The 23,643-nt window shown below is 44.1% G+C and overlaps 1 protein-coding gene across 1 annotated transcript; it reads right to left on the reverse strand.

The window, feature by feature from the left end:
* Positions 1 to 4,466: 4,466 nt before the first annotated feature.
* Positions 4,467 to 23,565, reverse strand: aspa (aspartoacylase). Its single transcript, XM_015961190.3, has 6 exons — positions 23,233 to 23,565; positions 20,697 to 20,892; positions 14,409 to 14,502; positions 14,159 to 14,266; positions 5,621 to 5,730; positions 4,467 to 5,455 (listed from the first exon to the last, which is right to left on the reverse strand). The coding sequence occupies exons 1-6, from the start codon at positions 23,475 to 23,477 to the stop codon at positions 5,264 to 5,266; spliced, it is 945 nt and encodes a 314-aa protein (XP_015816676.3). The 5' UTR covers positions 23,478 to 23,565; the 3' UTR covers positions 4,467 to 5,263.
* Between the last annotated feature and the right edge of the window lie 78 nt (positions 23,566 to 23,643).

Here is a 23,643-nt window from a genome sequence, read left to right on the forward strand (position 1 = left end):
TCATCGTCCAAGCAAAACGATCTGAATAAGGCTGTTCTACAGCTGAGTTTGTGGTGCTTGCAGGTTAGGATCTTCTACGGTCTGTAGATAAAGGACACTAGGACCAAGGTAATGTGCAGCTTTTACGATCAAGCTTCCTCTTCTCTAAGACTAGGGAAAGTAAAAAATATATATCTATGTATATATTTAAAGGTGTGATTGACTGAAACAAAACATTTTTAATGATTATTTCTCATTATAATCGGTCACTTTTTCATGCAGGCTGAACACAAAAGCAGTCTTCTATGCCTATCTCATCAGCTTCTGATAAAAAATAGACGATGAAACGCTAGGATTTAAAAATCCTTTACAAATCTATGTCACAATGTGAATCTACATTCATGGCCTTGCCCACAGGAAGGCTTTTTATTTATTTTTTTGCAGCAAAGAGAGGGGAGAGTGTGTTGGTGATAATGACTTTGCGACAAGGCTGAATGCGTGTTAGCCAATCATAAGCTAGATTTTTGCATATCATTAATAATAATGAGTAATCCTGCTGTTTTCAGAACACCTCTGCACCAGTAAACATCTGCATCTTAGAACAGGAGCATCATAGCTTTTTTAAATGACTCATAAAGCATTGATTTCCACAAGAGAACACTGCAAATGAATTGACCCTTTGCACTGACGTCACCTAAACACGTGGGTCCACCATGGTGGACGGCAAAAGCATGTAAACAGTGAGCGACGAGTACTAAACAAAGGGAAAAGTAGAGCCTGAAACTGTTTTTGCGATCAAAACAAAAACAAAACTCCTCCAGTATTCCTTCAACTAGTTCTTGCCCAGTTCATTTACCAGAAGAAGTAGCGCATCTAGCGGGGGCTCATAGAGAGCGGTATGTTAACTAGCTTACCAACGTTAGCTTACGTTCTCTCTGCAGCTGTTCACCGATGTAAACATGTTGCTGGCTTTGCCTAAATTCACCCCTCTGGATTTATAACTTTATGTTGTAAACAGCTTTTCACTTTACACCAAAGCTGATTTTTTAAAAGTCTGGTTCCCTACAAGCTTCTGTTGCTGGTGGTGTTACCGGGTTCCGCTGCTGCTCTCACACCGAAATGAGAAGATCTCTGAACGGCGAAGCTCATATAAATAAATAATGTAATTTTAACATACGTAATCATACATCAGAGCTTTAATATTGTTAATAATTATCTCGCTTTACACTACAGAGGACGGCACGCATCCTCCGTGGTGAAATACCCATCCATCAGGATTATCAATAACTTGTATAAACACATCACATTTATCCCTGTCCCTGTCTTCTTCATGAAATAAATTAATGTTAATCTTAACCGGTAAAAACATGTTCGCTGCAAATCTGAGGGCTGCTAGTCCGCTTGATTGATCGCTGCAGTTCATCTCCATCCTCAGTCTCCATCAAAGTTATTAAAAAAACAAAACGAGTTGCATTGCTAAGAAAACTATCCTCATGAATTGGAAAAATAGAGATACTCTTTGCATTAACCAGTATAGAAATCTTTTGTTAGATCATATTACACTTGATACAGCCTCTGCTTCCACTTCAAATCAATCTCTCGGGGCTCCTTTGATCGGTTCCATCACATAGCGATGATGAGGGATCATTGATATTGTCCTGCGGGATGATGTAGGTGATGGGGTGGAGGGTTTGAGTTTGGAGTATCCAGTCATTCCCTGGAGGTGGGTTCACTGGGGGTGTCTGGGACTGGGGGGCTGCTGCTCCCCTCTGGAGGTGCTTGAGTTGCCTCGGGGGGTGGACTACTGGCGGTTGTGAGTGGGGCCCCTTGGGGGTCTTGGCGGTGACCATGGGTCACTGCCTGGCAGCTGCATTGCCCTTGGGCGGGTCTGGGTGGGGGGCTCGGGGTGTGGGGGTGGCCTGCCTCATGTGGGGATCTGATTGGGGTCTTGGGGGTCGGGTCCTGACATGTATGCTGCTGGGAAGAAGGCGGGAACATGCTGCAGTGCCTGGCACGGGGCTCAGGGGGCTCAGGGGCCTCAGGTAGACCTTGGCTCCTCTGCTGTTCCATCACAGGGAAGGGGAGGTCCAGGAGGGGGAGGACCCAACCTGACCTGGATGTCCTATGTCTTATATATTCTGGAAGTTGTGCAAATGCAGAGATGGGAGTAGATATTCTGCTGGGGTGGGGCTGGGTTGGTGCCCTCGGACTCTGTGGGGCTCTGCGATGCTGCTGCTTTGGGCCCTGGCAGGATGGGCTGGGGTCTCCATGCCCTGGGTGGCATTTTGGCAACAGAGGTGCCTTTTGGGGCCAGTGGGGGAGCTGGCTCCCTGGAGGGCTTTAGTCCAACCAGTCATTCCTCCCCATCCCCACACATTTTTCTCCTCCTGCTTCTTCACATCATCACACAAACATGCACATAGGACCTTGGGGATGGACAAGTCAGGGGGTGCGGATATGGACCCCATTTCCGCATTCCTGTGGCAACCTGCCCCCCAATTTTATTTGCACCTTAAACACTTCCACCAATGACATTCCACACAAACACACACTTAGGGCCTTGGGAGTGAGCACATTCAACGGCATTTGGCAGGGGGATTTTTCAGCCTCATCCCGAGTGCCAGTGCCCACTTCCAATTTTAAACTGCACTTAGACACTGAGGGCTGTGGGTGCAAGTGGGGTGGGGTGGTGGCATCAGCTGGCATAGGCCAGACGATGTCCGCACTGCCCGCTCTCCACAGCCACAAATACACCTCATCAACACGCAACACTATATTGGAGCAGGTGGAGGGAGACTAGGGGACTTAGCACACCTCTGTTGTCGCTTGGCTTCCCGGGGCTGGAGGCTAGGAGGGAGATCTGGCCGTCTGGTTGGGGTCTGGGGTGGTGGGTTGCTTTGCTCAGCGTTGGGCGGGGGAACCTGCTCATCAGCACCCCAGCAGGAGGGGTTGAACTCTGGGAACCGGTAATGGTTGTACCCCATGTGCAGCAGTAACGGGACCAGAGTGAATAGGGTGTGTATGGGGAGCATGAGTGGGTGTCTGGCGTGCAGTTTTGTAAGTCTTTGTTTGTATGTGTACGTGTGAGCATGAGGGAGGGAGTGTGTGACTGTGTTTGTGTATGACTGTATATGTCAGGTGGCGCCTTTGACTCCTCCCTTCACCTGGGACTTCTTTTGATGTTATACATCTTCATCTCCCCTCCCCCTGCTACACCTGGTGTGGAGTGTGGTGCCTTGGTCTGCCTGAGTGTTCGTGGCTCCCAGGTCAGGGGGTTTAAGATTTTTGGCATCTGCCTGATCAACCCCGGTGGCTGCCTGGTGGGATCTGGGTCCCTGGGCTCTGCTGGTCCCCAGCGGGGGTGGTCGCCCCTGGGTCCCAGGTCGCTGGGTCCCGGGCTCGGCCGGCTATGGGGTGGGAGGCTGCGGGCGGGCCTGTGGGCTTGCTGCTGATATCTCCCGGGACTCTGCCGGCTGCTGGTTGTGGCCCCCGGGGCAATCCTCTGTGCCTCTTGAGGGGGGCAGGAGCTTTTCTGGTCGCAGTCTCCTTGGGGTCCCTGTGCTCTGGGGCAGCTTCTGGATCTCTGGGACTTGGAGCTCCCTCCATCTCCTACACATCTTTGGGGGGCAGATCTGTGGCCCCTCACACTCTCTATTGGACGCTCCTATAGAGAAACCTTACATATACAAGCGCGTGTACACACACAGATGCTCACATTGTGCTCTCATAAGTATGGACTTGGGCATGTTCAATACATGTCTTAAGGCTGTGGTTGGCACTAAATGCACTGTGATTTATTATCGTGTGATTGTTCAGTAAAACAATGTTGATTTTATATTTCTTCATCAAGTTGACGCAGTGATAGCTTGCTCTTGTTGTATTGTTGTGTGTCCCTTTTCTGCAGGTCTGGAAGCAGACTTGTTCATCATTGATTGTTTATTTTTGTGGAACCCCCCCTTTTGTCTCTTCCTTTCTCTTTCACCTCTGTCTCCATGTCTGGTCGGAATGACAAGCATTCAAAAAACAATAACAATAAAGTTTTAAGTATCAGGCGTGACATTAAAAGCAGACACTTTGATGCTCCACCTGAGAGTAAATCTGTAAGGCTTGTCACCAGCATTCAGACATTAATTCTGTTTGCTCCACAGCATACAGAAAAAGCAAAGAAAAAAAGCAAATAAATAAATAAATAAATGAGTTGAGTTTACATCCTTGTCTATTAGTGCAGCCAACCACGCAGCAAGCTAAAACCATTTTACTGTCAAATCAACTAAATAAAAGCGATAAAAGGCTACAAACTGGCTTGTTTTGAATGGCTTCACTGGAGTTTCAATGGGTGTAAACGGTCTTTTTGCCGTCCATCATGGCAAAGGGGGCGGTCACATGATTGGCGTGACGTCATGTGCAAAGGGTCAATAGAATAAATGAGTAAACCACACCTTTAAAGGGTGATTTTTTTACCCAACAACAAGAGATTTAAAACCCAGTTCTTTACACAGAGCAATTCCACATTTATTGAATGGATTACTTCACATTATTCTAATATTCATGAGTGTTGCTCACAGAAATATTGCTGATTGAAATCAGCTCATAAGACAAAGGGATAAAGTTTCAGACGAGAGACAAAAACATTAGAATATGTTTCCCTGTGTTTTACGACACAATCAAACACACAATTATATCAAAATAGACACATATATTATTACAAAACACATTTCGTACTATAGATTTGTGTGAATGAGAACACATACAACATTTGTTTAACACGTGATCTACAAAAAAAACAGATATGCTGTGCAATTATCTCTGAAATTCATAAGGCAACAACAGGACAGCACCACAGGTTATATAGTTACAGGTAGGTAGTATCAAAGGCCACGCAACACACCCCAGTGAGATGTCACCATGAGTCTGGGGTCAAAGGTTGCAGGTTAGGATCTTCTATGGCCTTCCTGAGCAGAAGTAGGAAACTTAAGGAGAGTGCTTGGAATGATTTATAAGCCATCATAAATCAGCCTACAATAATCAACCTTTAATGCTAGAAAAGTTCACTTCATTTAATGTAAATAAAGGTTTTTAAATAACAGTATCATAAATACTTACCACTCTTTACAAAGCTTTCTGAAATGTTTTATTTGTTTTTTGCATAGTTAGTTGGTTTTCTGAGAATAAACACAGAAAACTAAACCGGAGTGTAAAAATGTGGAGTTTAGTTGTTATGTCCGTAGAGTTTGTCATCAGCTAACTGAGCAAAGTGCAAAATCTAAATCACAAGGAGCACTTTTCATGCTTTTCTGATTGAACTCGCAACCAAGGCTTCTCGCCTGGTGGTGAGAAATGCCTGTTGTTTTTCATAATAGGCCGCCTCATTAATAAAAGTGGGATAAACTGTGCCGGGGCCTTGGTAGTGGATGGTCTGCCCGTCAAAAGTTTGGAACATTGGGTCGCCGGGGTTCAGCGGCTCCCAGTCGCAGTCCTGAAATGACAACAAACATTAAGCCAGAGGGAACGTAACCAGACCCCGGTGCTCAGGCTAAAATAACATAATCTAAATTACAATTGTTCCCTGAGTCGCAATAAAGGGCATTTAAAGGACTGGGAGTGCCAGAACACTTGTAGGCTAAAATGTTTAAATGCTTACCTGCAGGTTGGGATGAACCATGGCAATGATGTTTCCGTTGGCGTCCCTCGGGTAGTCGATCCTCTCTAGGACCCGGAAGACTTCCACTGTGCAAGGAGGAAACTCCATGCCTAAGAAAAACACAAGGAATGACACATTGTGACTCTTATATGCCAATGGTTTAGTTATATAAACGAAAAGATACAAACAGGCCACAAGAAGTAAAAAGTAGCATTCTTGTCATAAACAAAACTCTTTCAAAGACAATGCATGATTAGTGAAGGGCTCCTATTATGTTTGCCTGCTATGCTTCCATATCTGTCATTGGAGAGTACAGACGCTTTTTTCCTCCTCTCCTCCCTATCTTATCCCAAGGCTCTTTGTCTGTCTTTGGGTGTACGGCGCTTCAGCATTTTTTCTGGAAACTGGAAATTATTAAAAATGGACCTGGTCAGCTGGTCTCAACGCGATTGAAGGGGAGAAGAGGCTCCCGGATGCCCCTCTGGGACAGAGCCAGCTGGGCATATCATGGACTCCTGGAAACAGTGGAACCTGATCTGCCTCTCTCAACTGTCTGTAGAGGATTCAGAAGACATCTGGATATTAGTGGTGTTGGGATTCTAGCTGTTTGGCCTGAGTGGTTACCTGGCTTACCGGAAAATTAATGAGCTTTCTAGGAATATTGGCTCAATCCCGGAGCTCGGGGATGGATTACACCGCACTGTGAATGCACAAACTCATATAATTGTCGAGATGAGTCGTAAGCTTGGAACTTTGGCTGAGATTCAGGCTCTGGCAGAGAAGGTTGATTCGATCAAGGAGCGAGTTGACGGGATAGCACGGTTGGAAATAGATTAATTTACGCCATTATTGGATTCAGAGGGGTTGGAGATCAACATAAATTTAAGCCAGAAAGGAAATTATCTCCGTCTGGCCCCAAAACAAGTTCTTATCTGAATCTGGTGCCCTTGAGCCTGTGAGGCTGAAGTGATTACTCCCCCTAAGAAGAAATGTGGAATGCTGCCGTCGCCATGGCAACTCTGCCTCCCTATCCCAGCCTGGGCGGGACTGTGACCGGTGAAGGTTGTGGAACCGTTTTCAGGAGTCACTGTGCTTTCTAACCCAATTACCTCCTTCCCCTGTCCAAACGGAGGTGACGAGCGCTGCTCATCGCAGCTGCATGCACTGATGTGAGGAGAGTCCCCAACCCTACCTCCCCACCTAGTGGACACTTATGTTGTGTAATGTCTGAAGTCTGTTGCATTTCTGTCTGAGGTATTTTTTGCATAGCAAAGCTGCCCTCCCTGTGGAGGGTAACTCTGAAGTGCCTTTTTTTTCCTCCACCTGACTCAATCCTCATATAAACCCGCTGATCTCTATTTAGGTAGCACAATTCGGGTTGCGACTGACCACAGTCACCACTTCTTGTCATGTGTCTATGCCGATTTTATGTCGATGGTCTTTGCCTATGTATGTATGTTGGATCTCAGAATTGTATGTACTGAAACTCTAATTTCCCTCTGAGATTAATAAATCATTGAATTTGAATTTGAATTTGTTTATATCTCCACCTACAGGTTTGGAAAAGCAAAAAGAACTCTTCAATTTTTTTCATAAATCTTCTAGTAAACGTAATATTTCCTAAGCAGCTAACAGTTTCAGAATTTTTTTTAACCCTCTCAGGCTCAAAATAAGTTTTGATGAAAGGACGAACAACTAAGTCCTTCAGGGGTACTTCTGAGTTTAAAAAATGCTCCTGAAATACGTATGTGGAGTAACCAGGTAGGTAGGTTTTAACTGTTGCAAATCTGCAACACCTGCCTCCAGAGGGTTAAAGGCCCACTTGGCAGGTTTGGCTGGCTTCTAACATCACCTATGTCCATTTAGTAGAACCTAAAGTAAAACGTATTTCCTCGCTGTATGTTTGTCTTTATAACACCTTAATCTAACAGCTGAAATGTCTCCCCAGCCTTCACTAGTGTCTACAGGGGTAGTTCCTCACTAAATTAAACAAATCAGCAGAGTTCACGATTTAAAACAGGCAAGAAACGTGTTGGAAGCAGACTGCAGAGCCAGACATGTCAGCAGGTGGCAGCCCACCACTCTGAAGTTGCAAGTGCAATATTCTGTGTAAGTGTAAAGGGTCATTTTAACACATACTGGCTCAAGAAAATGATTTTAAAAATATGAAAAAGTTGTATAGTCTCTTTTTAGAAGGAGACATATTATGACTTTTTTTAAGTTGTAATAGTCCTATAGTAAATACAAAATATGTTTATAAAGTTTTTTCCACTAAATCCCTCTCTTATAAAACTATTTCATCAGTTTTATTCTTGATAGTTTCAGTACCTTCTAGAAGGAGCTGTTTCAGGGCTCTGTCATTTGAAGAGATCGTTGGTTACGTATTGTAACGCCAGATTCTATGAGTCTAGTCACAGCCCTTAAGCAAGCTGCTATTGGAAGGATGATCTCAGCATCAGCCAATCATGAAGAGCTTAAATGTACGCCCACCAATGGTGGGCACCCCTTTGGGTATATAAGTGGAGCGACTCCACTGTTCACCTCCGATGGCTCTTAGTCCTAACAGAACCAGTGGGGCCATTTGCTTAAGGGCTGCAACTAGACTCATAGAATCTGGGGTTACAATACGTTCCATTTTGTCTAGTCTTAGCCCTTAAGCTAGCTGCCATTGGAATAATGCGCAGCTGGATGGGTTTACGCCACACTGGTTAGCTCAACCAATGGACACACCCAACATGTCTCCTTTTAGTGAGGGTCGCTCAGCCTCAGCCCAGGGCTTAAAAGGCTGAGGCAGCCAGAGAGAAGAGTGGGGCCCCCACTAAAATTATCATCCACAAGAGGATGAAATTCATTCAAGTAGGGCTGATGTGGTGCCATGACGCTTTCACTCAGCCTGCTGAGGTCCAAGCACTGAACGAGTGATGGATCCTGAAGACACATCTCGTAAATAATAACGAGTAAAGGAACAGGGTGAAGCCCATGAAGCAGCCTGACAAATGTCTTCCATCGACACACCACTATGGAGCGCCATAGAAGAGGAAATCCCTTTGGCTGAGTGAGCCCTGAGTGTCTCAGGAGGATCCCGCCCTGATGATGTGCAAGCGAGTGAAATGGCGTCACACAGCCAGTGTGAAAGACACTGGGTCGACAGCGCTTGCCCAAGGGAAGAATCTCTGAAGTGCACAAACAGGCTTTGTGAGCGGCGAATCCCTGAAGTGCGTGACACATATCGTGCGAGCGCACGCACCGGGCAGAGAAGGTGGGAAGCCGCCTCCTCATCAGAATTATGGGGAGGAGGAAAAAGTCCAGCCAATGAAATTGACCTGGATTTGAACGAAGTATTAATGTTTTTGGGCACAAAGGCTGGGTTGGGGCATAAAACAGCGGACCCACCATCTTCCCGGATCCTGAGGCATGCAGGAGCCACTGAGAGGGCGGTTAGGTCGCTCACTCTCTTGACTGATGCCAGCGCCAGCAGCAAGGCAGTCTTGAGTGACAGGAACTTGAGTGAGACCTGGTCCAAGGGTTCAAATGGGGCTTCAGATAAGCTGCACAGAACCACCGTTAGATCCCACTGGGGGAATAGCGGGCGGGACACAGGTCTGTTCCTTCTGACACCTTTTAGAAAACGTTTTGTGAGGGGGTGATTGAAAACAGATCTATCTCCAAAACCCTGGTGACAGGATGAGATAGCTGCAGCATATGTTTTAATAGTGCTAAATGCGAGGCCCCTGTCCATCAGCATCTGCAGAAACGATAGGACATCCGCCAGCTGGCAGGAGAGCGCTTGAACATTCTGCTCTGTGCACCATTTCTGGAAAGCTGCCCATTTAGCAGCATAAGATGTGACGGTAGAAGGCGCCCGCACACTCTGAATCGTGGCGACCACATAATGCAGCAGCCTAGAAGCCTCTAAGCGTGACTGCTCAGCGGCCAGTCCCACAGCCATTGGCCTATTTCTGGAGGACTCTTGATTATCCCATCCGCCTGGAGAAGGGTGTCCGCCCTCCACGGGGAGCTGGACACTAGCACTTGCAGATCTGGAAACCATGACGCGGACAAGCGTCTGGGAGCTACCAGCATTACCGAGAGCTGTTCCGACCGAACTCGGTCCAGGAGACGGGGGATCAGTGGGACTGGCGGAAATGCATACAGGAGCGTCTGAGGCCAGGGCTGGTGTAAGAAGGCGTCCGCTCCGAGCGGGGGGTGGTCCCGGGGACTTGGAAAACCACAGGTGACACTGAGCGTTTTCGCGAGCCGCGAACAGATTCACAGAGGGTTCCCTGAACTTGATCCATATCTGTGATATCAGTGCGGGATGCAGACGCCAGTCGGAGTCGCAGGGTCCCCCTCTTGACTGGATGTCTGTTGCCACATTCAGGACCCCCGGAATGTAGGTGGCTTTGATGGACAGTAGGTGGACATGTGCCCAACACAGTAAATTTGTGGCTACGCGCAATAGTGGGAGGGATCGAACTCCCCCTTGGCAATTTATGTAGGCTGCCGCCACCTGGTTGTCTGTGTGAACTTCGACATGACGGCCCTCGAGAAGGGCAGCGAAGTGTCTGATCACATTCCTCACTGTCATAAGCTCCAACACATTTATGTGCTCGTGCGTGTGGGAGGGCCAGCGATCTGCCACCGTATGGGACAAGCACGTGCCTCCCCAACCCAACAGTGACGCATCCGTAAACACAGATATGTGTGAAGTAGGACGTCCAATGGGGACCCCGTGTGATTCCCCCAGTGAGCAAGGTCCCCGCCCACTGAGGGGGGAACCCTCAACATACATCTCTTCTGACGTATTGGGTGTACCCGGAGGCGGATGAACCAACGCTGCAGGCGCCTTGTGTGCAGTAAACCTAACGGCACCACAGCGTGGGCTGCAGCCATCATGCCAAGAATTTCATGACTAACAGGGCTCTCACGATCTTGCGGGGTTGCACGCGGGAGACCACCGTGGTGAGATCTGCCGCTCTCGCCAGAGACAAACGTGCTCTCATTAGGGAGGCGTTGAGCTCCACCCCGAGAAACACAATCGACTGGGATGGAAGGATGGAGCTCTTTTCACAGTTTATGGAAAACCTCAGGGTTGACAGATGCTCTATTAACTTCCTGGTTTTCTCTGACGCCTCGTCCTTGGACCGGGCGCATAGGAGCAGATCGTCCATGTAAAATAAAACCCTCATTTCCGCCATGCGCAATGGCTGCAGGGCCGTCTCCAGACATTTGGAGAAGGTGTGCGGAGCTAGCGAGTAGCCGAAAGGGAGACGATTGAACTGGTATTGAACTCTGTTGAATGAAAAGCGCAGGAACTTCAGGTGTTTGGGAATTACTGGGATGTGGAATTATGCGTCTTTCAGGTCTATTGACGTGAACCAGTCCCCGGAGCGCACATATTCTAGGACTTGCCTCATTGTTAACATGCGGAAATGCATCACTGCTATGGAGCAGTTGAACAGGGAAAGGCCGAGAATTGGTCTCAGTCCTCCCGACTTCTTCCGTACTATGAAGTAGCGGGAGTAGAAGCCTGAGAGCTCTTGTCCGCGAGGGACTTGGGAAATGGCATCCTTGGACAGAAGTTCCCGCAGCTCCAGCTCCAGGGCCAGAGATTGTTCCTGTGACCTGAACGTCGTCTCCACGATCCCGTTGAAGGGAGGAGGAGCGGACTGAAAATGGAGTGTGTGACCGCAATGAATGGTCTCCGATATCCATTTGCTCATGAGACAAAGGTGGTGCCATTCTTGCGCGCGTTCCGACAGCAAACGCGTGTTCGAGGTCACGTGAACGACGTCTGAGGACTGGGTTCGCGCCCTTACCGCCGTCGCTCGCACCAGAGAACTGGGAGCGACCCATGGAGGGCTGCGCTCGAAAGGGCGAGTGTGAAACAGCTGGAAGAGGCTGATCCGCACCGCGAAGCGTGGAGTCCAAAGTTAAAGGACGAGTGGGAGCCGGGCCCGTGCACGGGGACGACAAAGTGCCAGCGGATGGAGCCGCGCACAGTGTCGCCGCGCGTGGTCGCGGCCGCGCCATGACATCCCGTCCCACCCAACGTTGTGGGGGAAGCGGAATGTGTTGGGGCCTGGCTGGAAGCTAGGGCCGGTGCGCAAATGGAGCGCACCCGTACAGCTGGCCGCGTAATATGACTCACTGCGGGAACATGCAGATGTGTCGCAGTGCTTGGTGTGGGGAACATGTGTGAGGATTCGGCAGAGGATTCTGCAGAGGACTGTAGGATTGTGCTCTCTAAGTGATGACTTTTGGGTTTTATTTCAAAACCAACATCATTCACAGAGTTATTACAGTCATAAGCACACACATTCCCCCCAACGAGTCATTTTCGTGGTTGCTTTCGGCGAGGTTCCTGCGACTGTGACTTCCAAGACAGTGTCTCTGGCTCTTTCGAAACCGTTGGCCGCCAACTCTCTGGTCCCGCTGAGGTGGAGCCGAAGCGGGAGGCCGGCTCCGTGGGGCGGGCGGTGCAGCTGGGGTCTGGACAGCGTGTCTGTGCTGCCCCGAAAATTCCTGCCAAATCATCTGCTTCAGGCGGAGCCGGTTCTGGCACGGCTAGCCCCTTGCGGACTGCAGCCGCGGAGATGATGGCAGGCAGCTCCTGGAGCAGTGCTCTAACTGCTGGCAGGGAGGAGCGAGAAGTCAGTGGTGCAGAAGGACCCACTGAGCGAGGCTCGTCGACCTCCGTGTTGTCCAGGAGGGAAGAAGTGCTATGGCAGCCAGCCTCGTCGTACTCCTCACTGTCGATGACATTGTCCAGTCGGTTGAAGCCAGCCGGCTCCTGGCCGACGTTGAAGAACTGTAAGGCCTTGTCCAGCGAGTATGTGTCAGCCACTGGAAATTCCTCGTCGGTGGCGGGGGTGAAGTACTCGACCCGGTGGATCTTTTCAGCCACGGGCAGAGCGGCACAAAACGGGCACGAGGCCTGGGGGGTCAAGGCCAGGCCAGCGTGATGAGCCCCGAGACAGACCTCACACTTGGCGTGCGGGTTGCCGCTGGAGATGGAGCCCGTCTGGCAGGCCGGGCAGGTCCTGGCGTCGCTGGACATGGTAGGTGAGTTGAATGCTTCTAGGATAATTGCTCTTAAGCTTGGCTTGAAGAGATAACGGAGGCGAACAGTGGAGTCGCTCCACTTATATACCCACAGGGGTGCCCACCATTGGTGGGCGTACATTTAAGCTCTTAATGATTGGCTGATGCTGAGATCATCCTTCCAATAGCAGCTAGCTTAAGGGCTAAGACTAGATGAAATAGAACAAGCTGGAGCTGGCCACGCCCACCCATCCTCCATTCAAGCTGCTATAAACTAAGAAGCTCTGATATTTGATGCCACACTGTGCAAGCTCTAGAGAGGTGGCACACTACACTGCCCAACATTTCAGTGAGCCAAACTGCAAGACATGTCAAGGTCACGAGCATAAGTCGCAGAACAGCACACAGCACTATAAGCCGAAAGAAAACCCAGAATGGTAACAATGAAAAGGGATAAAAGCGCTAGCATTAGCTTGTTTATAAAGGCAGTGGAGATCCACATGGCAGCACAAAAAGGATGCAAAAGTTAATCATGTCCCCTGGCTGAGCAAAGCCCATTTAAATATAAAACCCACATTTTGAGAGAATTTTGGAAGTTTCCAAATCCAGTTATCTGGTGGTGCCGGGTATGAAATGTGCTATATAAATGAAGATGCCGTGCCTTGCCTTGCAGGATGCTAGATCATTTCTCACACGTTCAAGCTTCAGTTGTTTTGTTGGGTTTAACAATTACATTAGTTCATTCTTACATCAAATCTTGCACCTTCACACAACTGACACAAAAAAGAAGCACAAAACAAAAGGACAAATTTCTTAGTCACACTTAACTAAATGTTTGTGTCCGTTTTTCTCCAGAGCAAGCCTTTATCAGCAGAAAAAACGAAAGATCCCTAAAGTTAAACGACTTGTTTCATTATGCTGCTCAGCTTCAAAGCACAGGAACATCAATTCACTGCCCGGCCAGAAAGCATTCGTTTACACCAGGTGTGGTCCCACGACTCAAGATTACCACACCGTTGGCAGCCGAGTGCTAGCGGCATGGAAACAGACCAACAACTCTCAACAAATGGGCCATTCAGCAGCAGGGCAGTCGAGGGACACTCCAGCCCACATTTGGCACAAACACTTAGTTCGTGTTAAAAGACGCTAAGGGCAGCTGATTGGAAATAAAAGTTTTGTCTTCAGGAGTAGACAATGGCAGAAAGGTAAGGTAATGCTAAATGAACATTCACTAATTGTTTCTGGTGTAGACACATTTTTATAGATATAATTTTTATAGCCATAATCTTGTAAAGTTTCTCTGCTTTTCATAGTGCCTTAGAGTTCAAACTACAGGGGAGCTAGGGGGGACCTCAGCTCCTCAGAATGGGTGATGGACTCCCTCAGAAGCCCTAAACTGACACACCCAGGGGGAGCCCGATTCATGATCCAGTCCCCCAGCCTATGTGTGTAATTCGAGCCCTGAGTGGCTTTTGCTTTCCATTCAATCCCCACCTTCGTTGAACAGTTCGATGAAGTCCAGGGCGTGTTTTAGAATCACTCTCATAGCCTGAAAGATGTTACTCCTCAGAACACCCTGAGGCTGAGGGCCTACTTCCAGACCTGCAACCAAACAGTCAGCACATCCATCAGCATCTGTCTAACATCCGATTTTCTGTGCTTTTTTATAAGTTAAAACACAGAGATTTACCAGAACTCTGTTCTTGTGAGAGCTTTTTATTCCGTAGAAAGAACAGAAACTCACCAACAGGGTGTTTGGCCACCGAGCGAGAGGTGGAGTACTTCAGGTGAGGGTGTTCATTCAGCAGAACAAGGCAACTGGCTGGGGCAATGGCTTTCTGCAACACAACCCCCAAAACATGATTAAATTAAACTTAAAATGAATACCGGTAACTAGTTTAGGATTCTGCACCAATCCACTCTGGTTGAATTATATAATAAAAAGCAGTCTTTAATTGGTCAAATAGCAGAAGTTAAAACTAGAAGCTTCTATTTCTCATCAGTAGAACAGGAAAAACCAACAGTCACTCAGTAACAGTTGTGAGTTAAAGTGTGTAAAATATGTGATGCTTTAAAGTTAATCTTTCATCTTTTCTGTGATCATTCTTGTTTCTAAATCTGTCACGAGTTTGGTTTCTCAGTCACATCAAGAGTGTTTGTTACATTTGTCCTCGTTTTTCATCCCTGCTGCTCCTCACCATGCTTTTATTTTGACACAGGGCTGCAAAAGCAGAAAAAGTCAGTAAAAGGAAGAACAAAATGGGTCCTATTTCACGAGGAAAGTTTGCAGCTTTAGTTTTTATAAATTGTGACAAAATTCAAATCTCAAATTAACCAACCAAAACAAATAACATGAGAGAGGAGGTAAATAAATGTGTGGTCTGCATAATTTGCCTTTATTATTGCAGATAAAAATAGACATAAACTACATTTTTTATCATTCAGTTTAATCCATAACTAGCCTGGCAAGCCACCCTATATATGTGCAAGGCAAGAATTTGGTCTAGTTCACTAGGCTAGTTTATAACGCCTTTGGTTAATTTGATAAAGAACATTTTCTCAGAAATAAACAAATGTATCTATTAATTTTGAAATGTTTTTCCAGCATGTGGACTTGGACACTGAGAAAGATTCCTGAACAAAGAAAAAAAGTTTTTTGAGTCAATAGATGAAAATAAGTGAACTGCTTTGCACACTTTGGGCATTCTCTCGATAAGCTTCAAGAGGTAGTCACCTGAAATGGTTTTCCAACAGTCTTGAAGGAGTTCCCAGAGGTGTTAAGCACTTGTTGGCAACAAGATTGTGCACAGCAGTTATCAGAGCAAAGGGTGGCTATTTTGAAGAAAATAGAAGGTTTTCAGTTATTTCACCTTTTTTGATTAAGTACATAACTCCACATGTGTTCATTCATAGTTTTGATGCCTTCAGTGAGAATCTGTGTGTGTAACAAGATTTGTGCGTATGTAAGAAGATTTGTGGATTTGTAAATAGATCTGTGTGTAACTAGATTTGTATGCGTGTAATTAGATTTGTGTGTGTGTAACAAGATTTGTGTGTGTAACAAGATTTGTGTGCGTAACAAGATTTGTTTGTGTAACACGATTTTTGCGTGTGTGACAAGATATGTGTGTGTGTAACAAGATATTTGTGTGTGTGTAACAAGATTTGTGTGTGTGTAATGAGAATTGTGTGTGTGTAACAAGATTTGTGTGTGTGTAATGAGAATTGTGAGTGTGTAACAAGATTTGTACACTTGTAACAAGATTTGTGCGTGTGTAACAAGATTTGTGCGTGTGTAACAAGATTTACGTGTGTAACAGGATTTGTGTGTGTAACAAGATTTGTTTGTGTAACAAGATTTGTGCGTGTGTAACAAGACATGTGTGTGTGTAACAAGATATTTGTGTGTGTAACAAGATTTGTGTGTGTGTAATGAGATTTGTGTGTGTAACAAGATTTGTGTGTGCAATGAGATTTGTGAGTGTGAAACAAGATTTGTGTGTGTGTAACAAAATTTGTGAGTGTGTAACAAGATTTGTGAATGTGTAAAAAGATTTGTGTGTGTAACAAGATTTGTGTGTGTAACAAGATTTGTGAGTGTGTAACAAGATTTGTGTGTGTAACAAGATTTGAGTGTGTAACAAGATTTGTGTGTGTGTAACAAGATTTGTGTGTGTAACGAGATTTGTGAGTGTGTAACAAGATTTGTGAGTGTGAAACAAGATTTGTGAGTGTGAAACAAGATTTGTGAGTGTGTAACAAGATTTGTGAATGTGTAACAAGATTTGTGCGTGTGTAACAAGATTTACGTGTGTAACAAGATTTGTGTGTGTAACAAGATTTGTGTGTGTGTAACAAGATTTGTACACTTGTAACAATATTTGTGCGTGTGTAACAAGATTTGTGCGTGTGTAACAAGATTTACGTGTGTAACAGGATTTGTGTGTGTAACAAGATTTGTGTGTGTAACAAGATTTGTTTGTGTAACAAGATTTGTGCGTGTGTAACAAGATATGTGTGTGTGTAACAAGATATTTGTGTGTGTAACAAGATTTGTGTGTGTGTAATGAGATTTGTGAGTATGTAACAAGATTTGTGTGTATGTAATGACATTAGTGAGTGTGAAACAAAATTTGTGTGTGTAACACAATTTGTGTGTGTAACAAGATTTGTGTGTGTAACAAGATTTGTGTGTGTAATGAGATTTGTGAGTGTGAAACAAGATTTGTGTGTGTGTAACAAGATTTGTGAGTGTGTAACAAGATTTGTGAATGTGTAACAAGATTTGTGTGTTTGTAATGAGATTTGTGAGTGTGTAACAAGATTTGTGTGTGTAACAAGATTTGTGTGTGTAACGAGATTTGTGAGTGTGTAACAAGATTTGTGAGTATGAAACAAGATTTGTGAGTGTGTAACACGATTTGTGTGTGTAACACGATTTGTGTGTGTAACAAGATTTGTGAGTGTGTAACAAGATTTGTGTGTGTAACAAGATTTGTGAGTGTGTAACAAGATTTGTGTGTGTAACAAGATTTATGCGTGTGTAACAAGATTTGTGCATGTGTAACAAGATTTGTGCATGTGTAACAAGATTTGTGTGTGTAACAAGATTTGTGCGTAACAAGATTTGTGCGTAACAAGATTTGTGTGTGTAACAAGATTTGTGTTTGTGTAACAAGATTTGTGAGTGTATAACAAGATTTGTGTGTGTGTAACAAGATTTGTGTGTAATGAGATTTGTGAGTGTGTAACAAGATTTGTGAGTGTGTAACAAGATTTGTGCGTGTGTGACAAGATTTGTGCGTGTGTAACAAGATTTGTGAGTGTGTAACAAGATTTGTGCGTGTGTAACAAGATTTGTGCATGTGTAATGAGATTTGTGAGTGTGTAACAAGATTTGTGAGTGTGTAACAAGATTTGTGTGTGTAACAAGATTTTTGTGTGTGTAATGAGATTTGTGAGTGTGTAACAAGATTTGTGTGTGTGTAATGGGATTTGTGAGTGTGTAACAAGATTTGTGAGTGTGAAACAAGATTTGTGTGTGTGTAACAAGATTTGTGAGTCTGTAACAAGATTTGTGTGTGTAACACGATTTGTGTGTGTAACAAGATTTGTGTGTGTAACAAGATTTGTGTGTTTGTAATGAGATTTGTGAGTGTGTAACAAGATTTGTGTGTAACAAGATTTGTGTGTGTGTGTAACAAGATTTGTGTGTGTAACAAGATTTGTGTGTAACGAGATTTGTGAGTGTGTAACAAGATTTGTGAGTGTGAAACAAGATTTGTGAGTGTGAAACAAGATTTGTGTGTGTGCGTAACAAGATTTGTGAGTGTGCGTAACAAGATTTATGAGTGTTCGTAACAAGATTTGTGAGTGTGTAACAAGATTTGTGAATGTGTAACAAGATTTGTGAGTGTGTAACAAGATTTGTGAGTGTGTAACACGATTTGTGTGTGTAACACGATTTGTGTGTGTAACAAGATTTGTGAGTGTGTAACAAGATTTGTGTGTGTAACAAGATTTGTGAGTGTGTAACAAGATTTGTGTGTGTAACAAGATTTATGCGTGTGTAACAAGATTTGTGCATGTGTAACAAGATTTGTGTGTAACAAGATTTGTGTGTGTATAACAAGATTTGTGAGTGTGTAACAAGATTTGTGTGTGTAACAAGATTTGTGCGTGTGTAACAAGATTTGTGCGTGTGTAACAAGATTTGTGAGTGTGTAACAAGATTTGTGCATGTGTAACAAGATTTGTGCATGTGTAAAGAGATTTGTGAGTGTGTAACAAGATTTGTGTGTGTAACAAGATTTGTGAGTGTGTAACAAGATTTGTGTGTGTAACAAGATTTGTGTGTGTAATGAGATTTGTGAGTGTGTAACAAGATTTGTGTGTGTGTAATGAGATTTGTGAGTGTGTAACAACATTTGTGAGTGTGAAACAAGATTTGTGTGTGTGTAACAAGATTTGTGAGTGTGTAACAAGATTTGTGTGTGTAACACGATTTGTGTGTGTAACAAGATTTGTGTGTGTAATGAGATTTGTGAGTGTGCGTAACGAGATTTGTGAGTGTGCGTAACAAGATTTGTGAGTGTGTAACAAGATTTGTGAATGTGTAACAAGATTTGTGTGTGTGTAACAAGATTTGTGAGTGTGTAACAAGATTTGTGAGTGTGTAACAAGATTTGTGTGTGTAACAAGATTTGTGTGTGTGTAATGAGATTTGTGAGTGTGTAACAAGATTTGTGTGTGTAATGAGATTTGTGAGTGTGTAACAAGATTTGTGAGTGTGAAACAAGATTTGTGTGTGTGTAACAAGATTTGTGAGTGTGTAACAAGATTTGTGTGTGTAACACGATTTGTGTATGTAACAAGATTTGTGTGTGTAACAAGATTTGTGTGTGTAATGAGATTTGTGAGTGTGCGTAACGAGATTTGTGAGTGTGCGTAACAAGATTTGTGAGTGTGTAACAAGATTTGTGAATGTGTAACAAGATTTGTGTGTGTGTAACAAGATTTGTGAGTGTGTAACAAGATTTGTGAATGTGTAACAAGATTTGTGTGTATAACAAGATTTGTGAGTGTGTAACAAGATTTGTGAGTGTGTAACAAGATTTGTGTGTGTAACACGATTTGTGTGTGTAACAAGATTTGTGTGTGTAACAAGATTTGCGGATATGTAAATAGATCTGTGTGTAACTAAATTTGTATGTGTGTAATTAGGTTTGTGTGTGTGTGTGTGTGTGTGTGTAACTAGATCTGTGTGTGTGTGTGTGTAACTAAAGATCTCTGCGTGTGTGTAACTCTTGATTTGTAACTTTTGTTTATATTTTCACGCGTAGCTTAAACTCTTACACACTCCAAGGGCCACACTTTGGACGTCTGTTTTAAAGTATATCAGAGAGTAACTGGACTAAAGTATGTAGAGCGAAGTCTAGATACATCACTGGTTGATTCTCTGAGTTTATTAGTTACACCTGTTAACTAAGTCTGTGTAAGAAAAACTGGTTTTAGTAAAACAGTGATGCGGTTGTGGAAAATCAGTGACTCTTGCTGACAGGGTTTCACTTTTATCATCAAAACTGTTTACCAGCATCCTACACACGTGTGTATGTTTCTAGAGTTTAACTTATCAGGACAAAATAAAACTCATTTGATCATTAATAGGTTTTGATAATTTTTAGAATCTTGCAACAAGTGGAAACACACCAGATTCCACTATGTCACAGTTTATTACTCATTAATCCAGACTACAATCCTGTTGCTATGCTCCTTTGAACACTTCCCTGCGGTGAACTTTAACCTTTAACTTGCTAAGTGAAACCTATACGGTCTAAGATGGAGATGTTTTGTATTTAATCCTTTGAACATTGCATAGTCTGATCTCCTCTTCTGGAAAGATTGGCAGCTGCCGGAAGAGTTTTCTGTAGAATGATAAAGTTGTTTGGGGGATGACCTTTGGTCCTTCCTGGAACTGTTTCTTCTCTAAGCTCTTTTCATCTCGACTCATGTTAACACACACCTGTATGCTCCAGAGAAGCCTTCTTGTTGTCTTAGAGGTGGTGACACTGATGATAATCAGTTAATTAGGAGCATTTAAATAGCAGCACATTATCCGATATAGAATCATTTTTGTCTAAATCTTTCATTTCTTTCATGATCTTTTCTGTTTTTGATCACCCAAATTAATTTGTTTTCATTTAATTTTTTTTGTTTTAACCAAGTTTTAATTTTGATGGGATTTTCCTTCTTTTCTGTGATGGGTGAAGATAAATAATTTTTACTTCCTTAAAGCAGCTCTGGCTTTATTATGACATGGTGAAAACCCAATAAATATCAGACAATTTTCATTATACATACATTAAATCTTACAATTAAAAGAGGGTGGACTTTATTTTTCCCACATGCAACAAAACAGTGTTTCAGCCTCTCTTCAATAGCTTTGTGCAAACATGGAGGTAGACCCCCTTTTACCTTCAGACTGATCTGTGTTGTAGGAAACTATAGGGATCCTTCTAAAACGGGCCGTCACCTTTATGTAATTCATCATCTGCAGGTTGAAGCTGTCTTTGGAGTTCTCCAGGATCAACGTGGAGCCCATGTTGGATGTGGTGTTGTGGAGGTCAAAGATAACGTCATAGGCTTCCGGGCTTCCCTTGGGCCCAAATATCCGGTTGATCTCCTGGGCTCTCTGCACCTCGTAGGGCAGCGTGTCCCCTCCGAGTGAACTGTAGGACACACACACACACACACACACACACACACACACACACACACACACACACACACACACACACACACACATTATTTACAGAGCTGGGAAAGAGCAAAAAATGAAAACATGATTATTTTTATGTTGAAACAACTCATTCACCGGCTCTCTTGCCCGCTTTGTTTGTCTCTGCGGGCTCTTTTCTCTAAAAACTCCCGATCTAGTACATTCTTCAAGCCTCAGCAGAATAAGCACTAGCATTCGCCCTTTAGACCCTGTCCCCCCCACCAACTGTCTGGTGTTTTCTGGATGCTGCTGTGAGTAACTGTGGACATAAAGTCCTCAGCTGAGAGAAGACCAGGTGCTGAATCTCAGGAAAAATATGAGCTGTTTTAGAAGAAAAAAAAGCCGCAAACGATTTCATCTCCTTGACTCGCCTAAAAACACCTTCTCCGCTTGGCGTTTCCTGAACATGTTTGATTCGGCCCTCTTTTACGTTGAATTTCTTTCACAGTTTTCATTGGTTCACTCTATCCCTTGTTTTACCCATCTGTCCTGTACTAGAATGTTTCACTTTTTTTGTAATTTGTATTTTGTAATTTGAATTGCTTTTATTTCTGAATTGCTTTTATTTTTGATTCATTCACTATATTTGTACTTCTACTGTACCATGTTCAGCGCCTTGGGCTTCCTGACAGGGTTGCGGAAGGCGCTTTATAAATAAAGCTTTGATTGATTGATTGATTGACACAAAGCTGAGGAAGATCAACCAACATCTGCAGAATGAGGCTTTAACGCATCACCCGTTGAGCTCTGATGTTTATTTTTGTCTCATAAAAACAATCACAGATTATTATGCAACAATGATCAAAACCAGTCTGTGTCATTTCCATAGAGGAGAGCGGTGGTGCAGACTGGGCTGTTTGTTTACATGCATAAAATCATCTTGTGTGGTGCATCACTACAATTTAAAATTATGTAATCTTCAGACTGATAAAAACAATTATAAATACTGCTTTTATTGCTTATAATCAACACTTTTTACTTAAACTTTTTTATCATTTAACAATTTTTAGCTGGACTTCAGATCATGGTTACACTTCTTTTTTTCAGCAGATGTTTCTCACCTGTTTGTTTAGTTAATCACCCTGTAAAGCTTTTTGACACCAAATTGTAAGAAAACTGCTTTACAAACAAAGCTTGATTAATTGATGGTTTAAATTAGAACAACCTTTTCAAAATTACAATACAAAACTTGTTAGATTAGACCACTGGATTACATTAGATTAGGGTTCTTGCAATTCGCCACAGGAGGCAGTTGTCCAGCAGCAAAAGAAGCCAAAGGTCAACAGTCACAAGATAACTCACCGCTTTGTTCTTCTGTCCTTGCAGCCTCTACTTGCTCTTACTGCTTTTGAAGTAACATTATTTGTTATTTGATATTTTAGTGAGTCATTTTGTCGCTGCTTCTTGTGCTTTTTAATGTCATTTTTATTATTTTAACTATGCCTGTGGATGCATTTCTGTATCTTGTTGCTTGATGTTAGATTTCCCCTTTGAGGATGAATAAATTAAATCCATCTATCCGATTCTCTAATTCCATTGTTAATTACGTCTGTATTACTATAAGCCTGAAAGAGATTTAAATCACTAAACTCATAATTTTACCACAAAATGATTCATTTATGAGAAATGAATATTTTACTTTGTTCTTTATTCCTACATGGATTACGCATAAAACAACTTTCTCAGATACTTCAAAAGACCTGTACTCTCCAGTTACCTGGAAAATACTAAATGTTTTGTCTTTGATGCACGAGAAATCTGTACGAAATTGTTTGATGACATTTTCATGGGTAAGTTTTTAAAAAGCATGAATGAAGGGTGTAATCAAGCCAGAGATGCTGTGATTTGCACACATCCTCCTCCGCTGTCACTGAGGTGATCCCAGAAAACAAGAAGAAAATCCTGCTGGTTTTTTTGCAGCTCGGTCACGTTCCGCTCACGTTTCTCCTGCAGGCTGTCTGGCGGTGAGCCGCAGCCCGGGCCAGGAGGAGGGGAGAGAGGGGAGGAGGGGACGCGGAGCGCCGCTGTCATTGGGTACTGGACCCACACACTAACCTGTGAGATGGAAATCCACGTGACGTGAATAAAAAAATAAACATCTTGTAGGATTTGCCTCTGGATCAGGATTTATATATTTTATTTACCATCCCGTGACGCAAGGTGTTTATTAGTGTGGCAGTGCGCGCGCCCGCTCGGTGACATGACAGCCCCTCGCAAATAAACAGACGTTTGAGATGAATGTCACCGGAAAGTTGTTGCTTTCGCGGGAGCGGACGGGAGCGCCGTTTACCTGAGGTTCTCCGGGGAGAAGGCTCGGTTCAGATCCGTGTCTACATATCTGATGCACTTCTCCACAGCCTTCGGGTTCGCGATGAAAGCTCTGGTCTCAACTCCTTTCCTCTGGATCTCCGCGCTGTTCTTCGCCCACAGGTTTGCAAGCGTCACGCCGGACATCTCGTTCCCGTGCGTTCCTCCGAAAATAGCGACTCTGCGCGCCGCGGCGAAAAGCGCCGTGTTGTTGTTATAAGAAGACATGACAACGCGACGGGAGCTGACAGGCTAAAGTTACTGTAACTTTCCAGCTGCCTCTCCGTTTAAATACCTGTCGAGGCTGCGTGCTTACGTAACGAGTCCGCCCAGCTGGACCGTTATGTCAGCGTGCGTAAAAACACCCATGTGCGCGCGCATTTCGGATTGTGGA

This window comes from Nothobranchius furzeri, chromosome 10 (assembly GCF_043380555.1).
Source record: "Nothobranchius furzeri strain GRZ-AD chromosome 10, NfurGRZ-RIMD1, whole genome shotgun sequence".
NCBI lineage: Eukaryota > Metazoa > Chordata > Actinopteri > Cyprinodontiformes > Nothobranchiidae > Nothobranchius > Nothobranchius furzeri.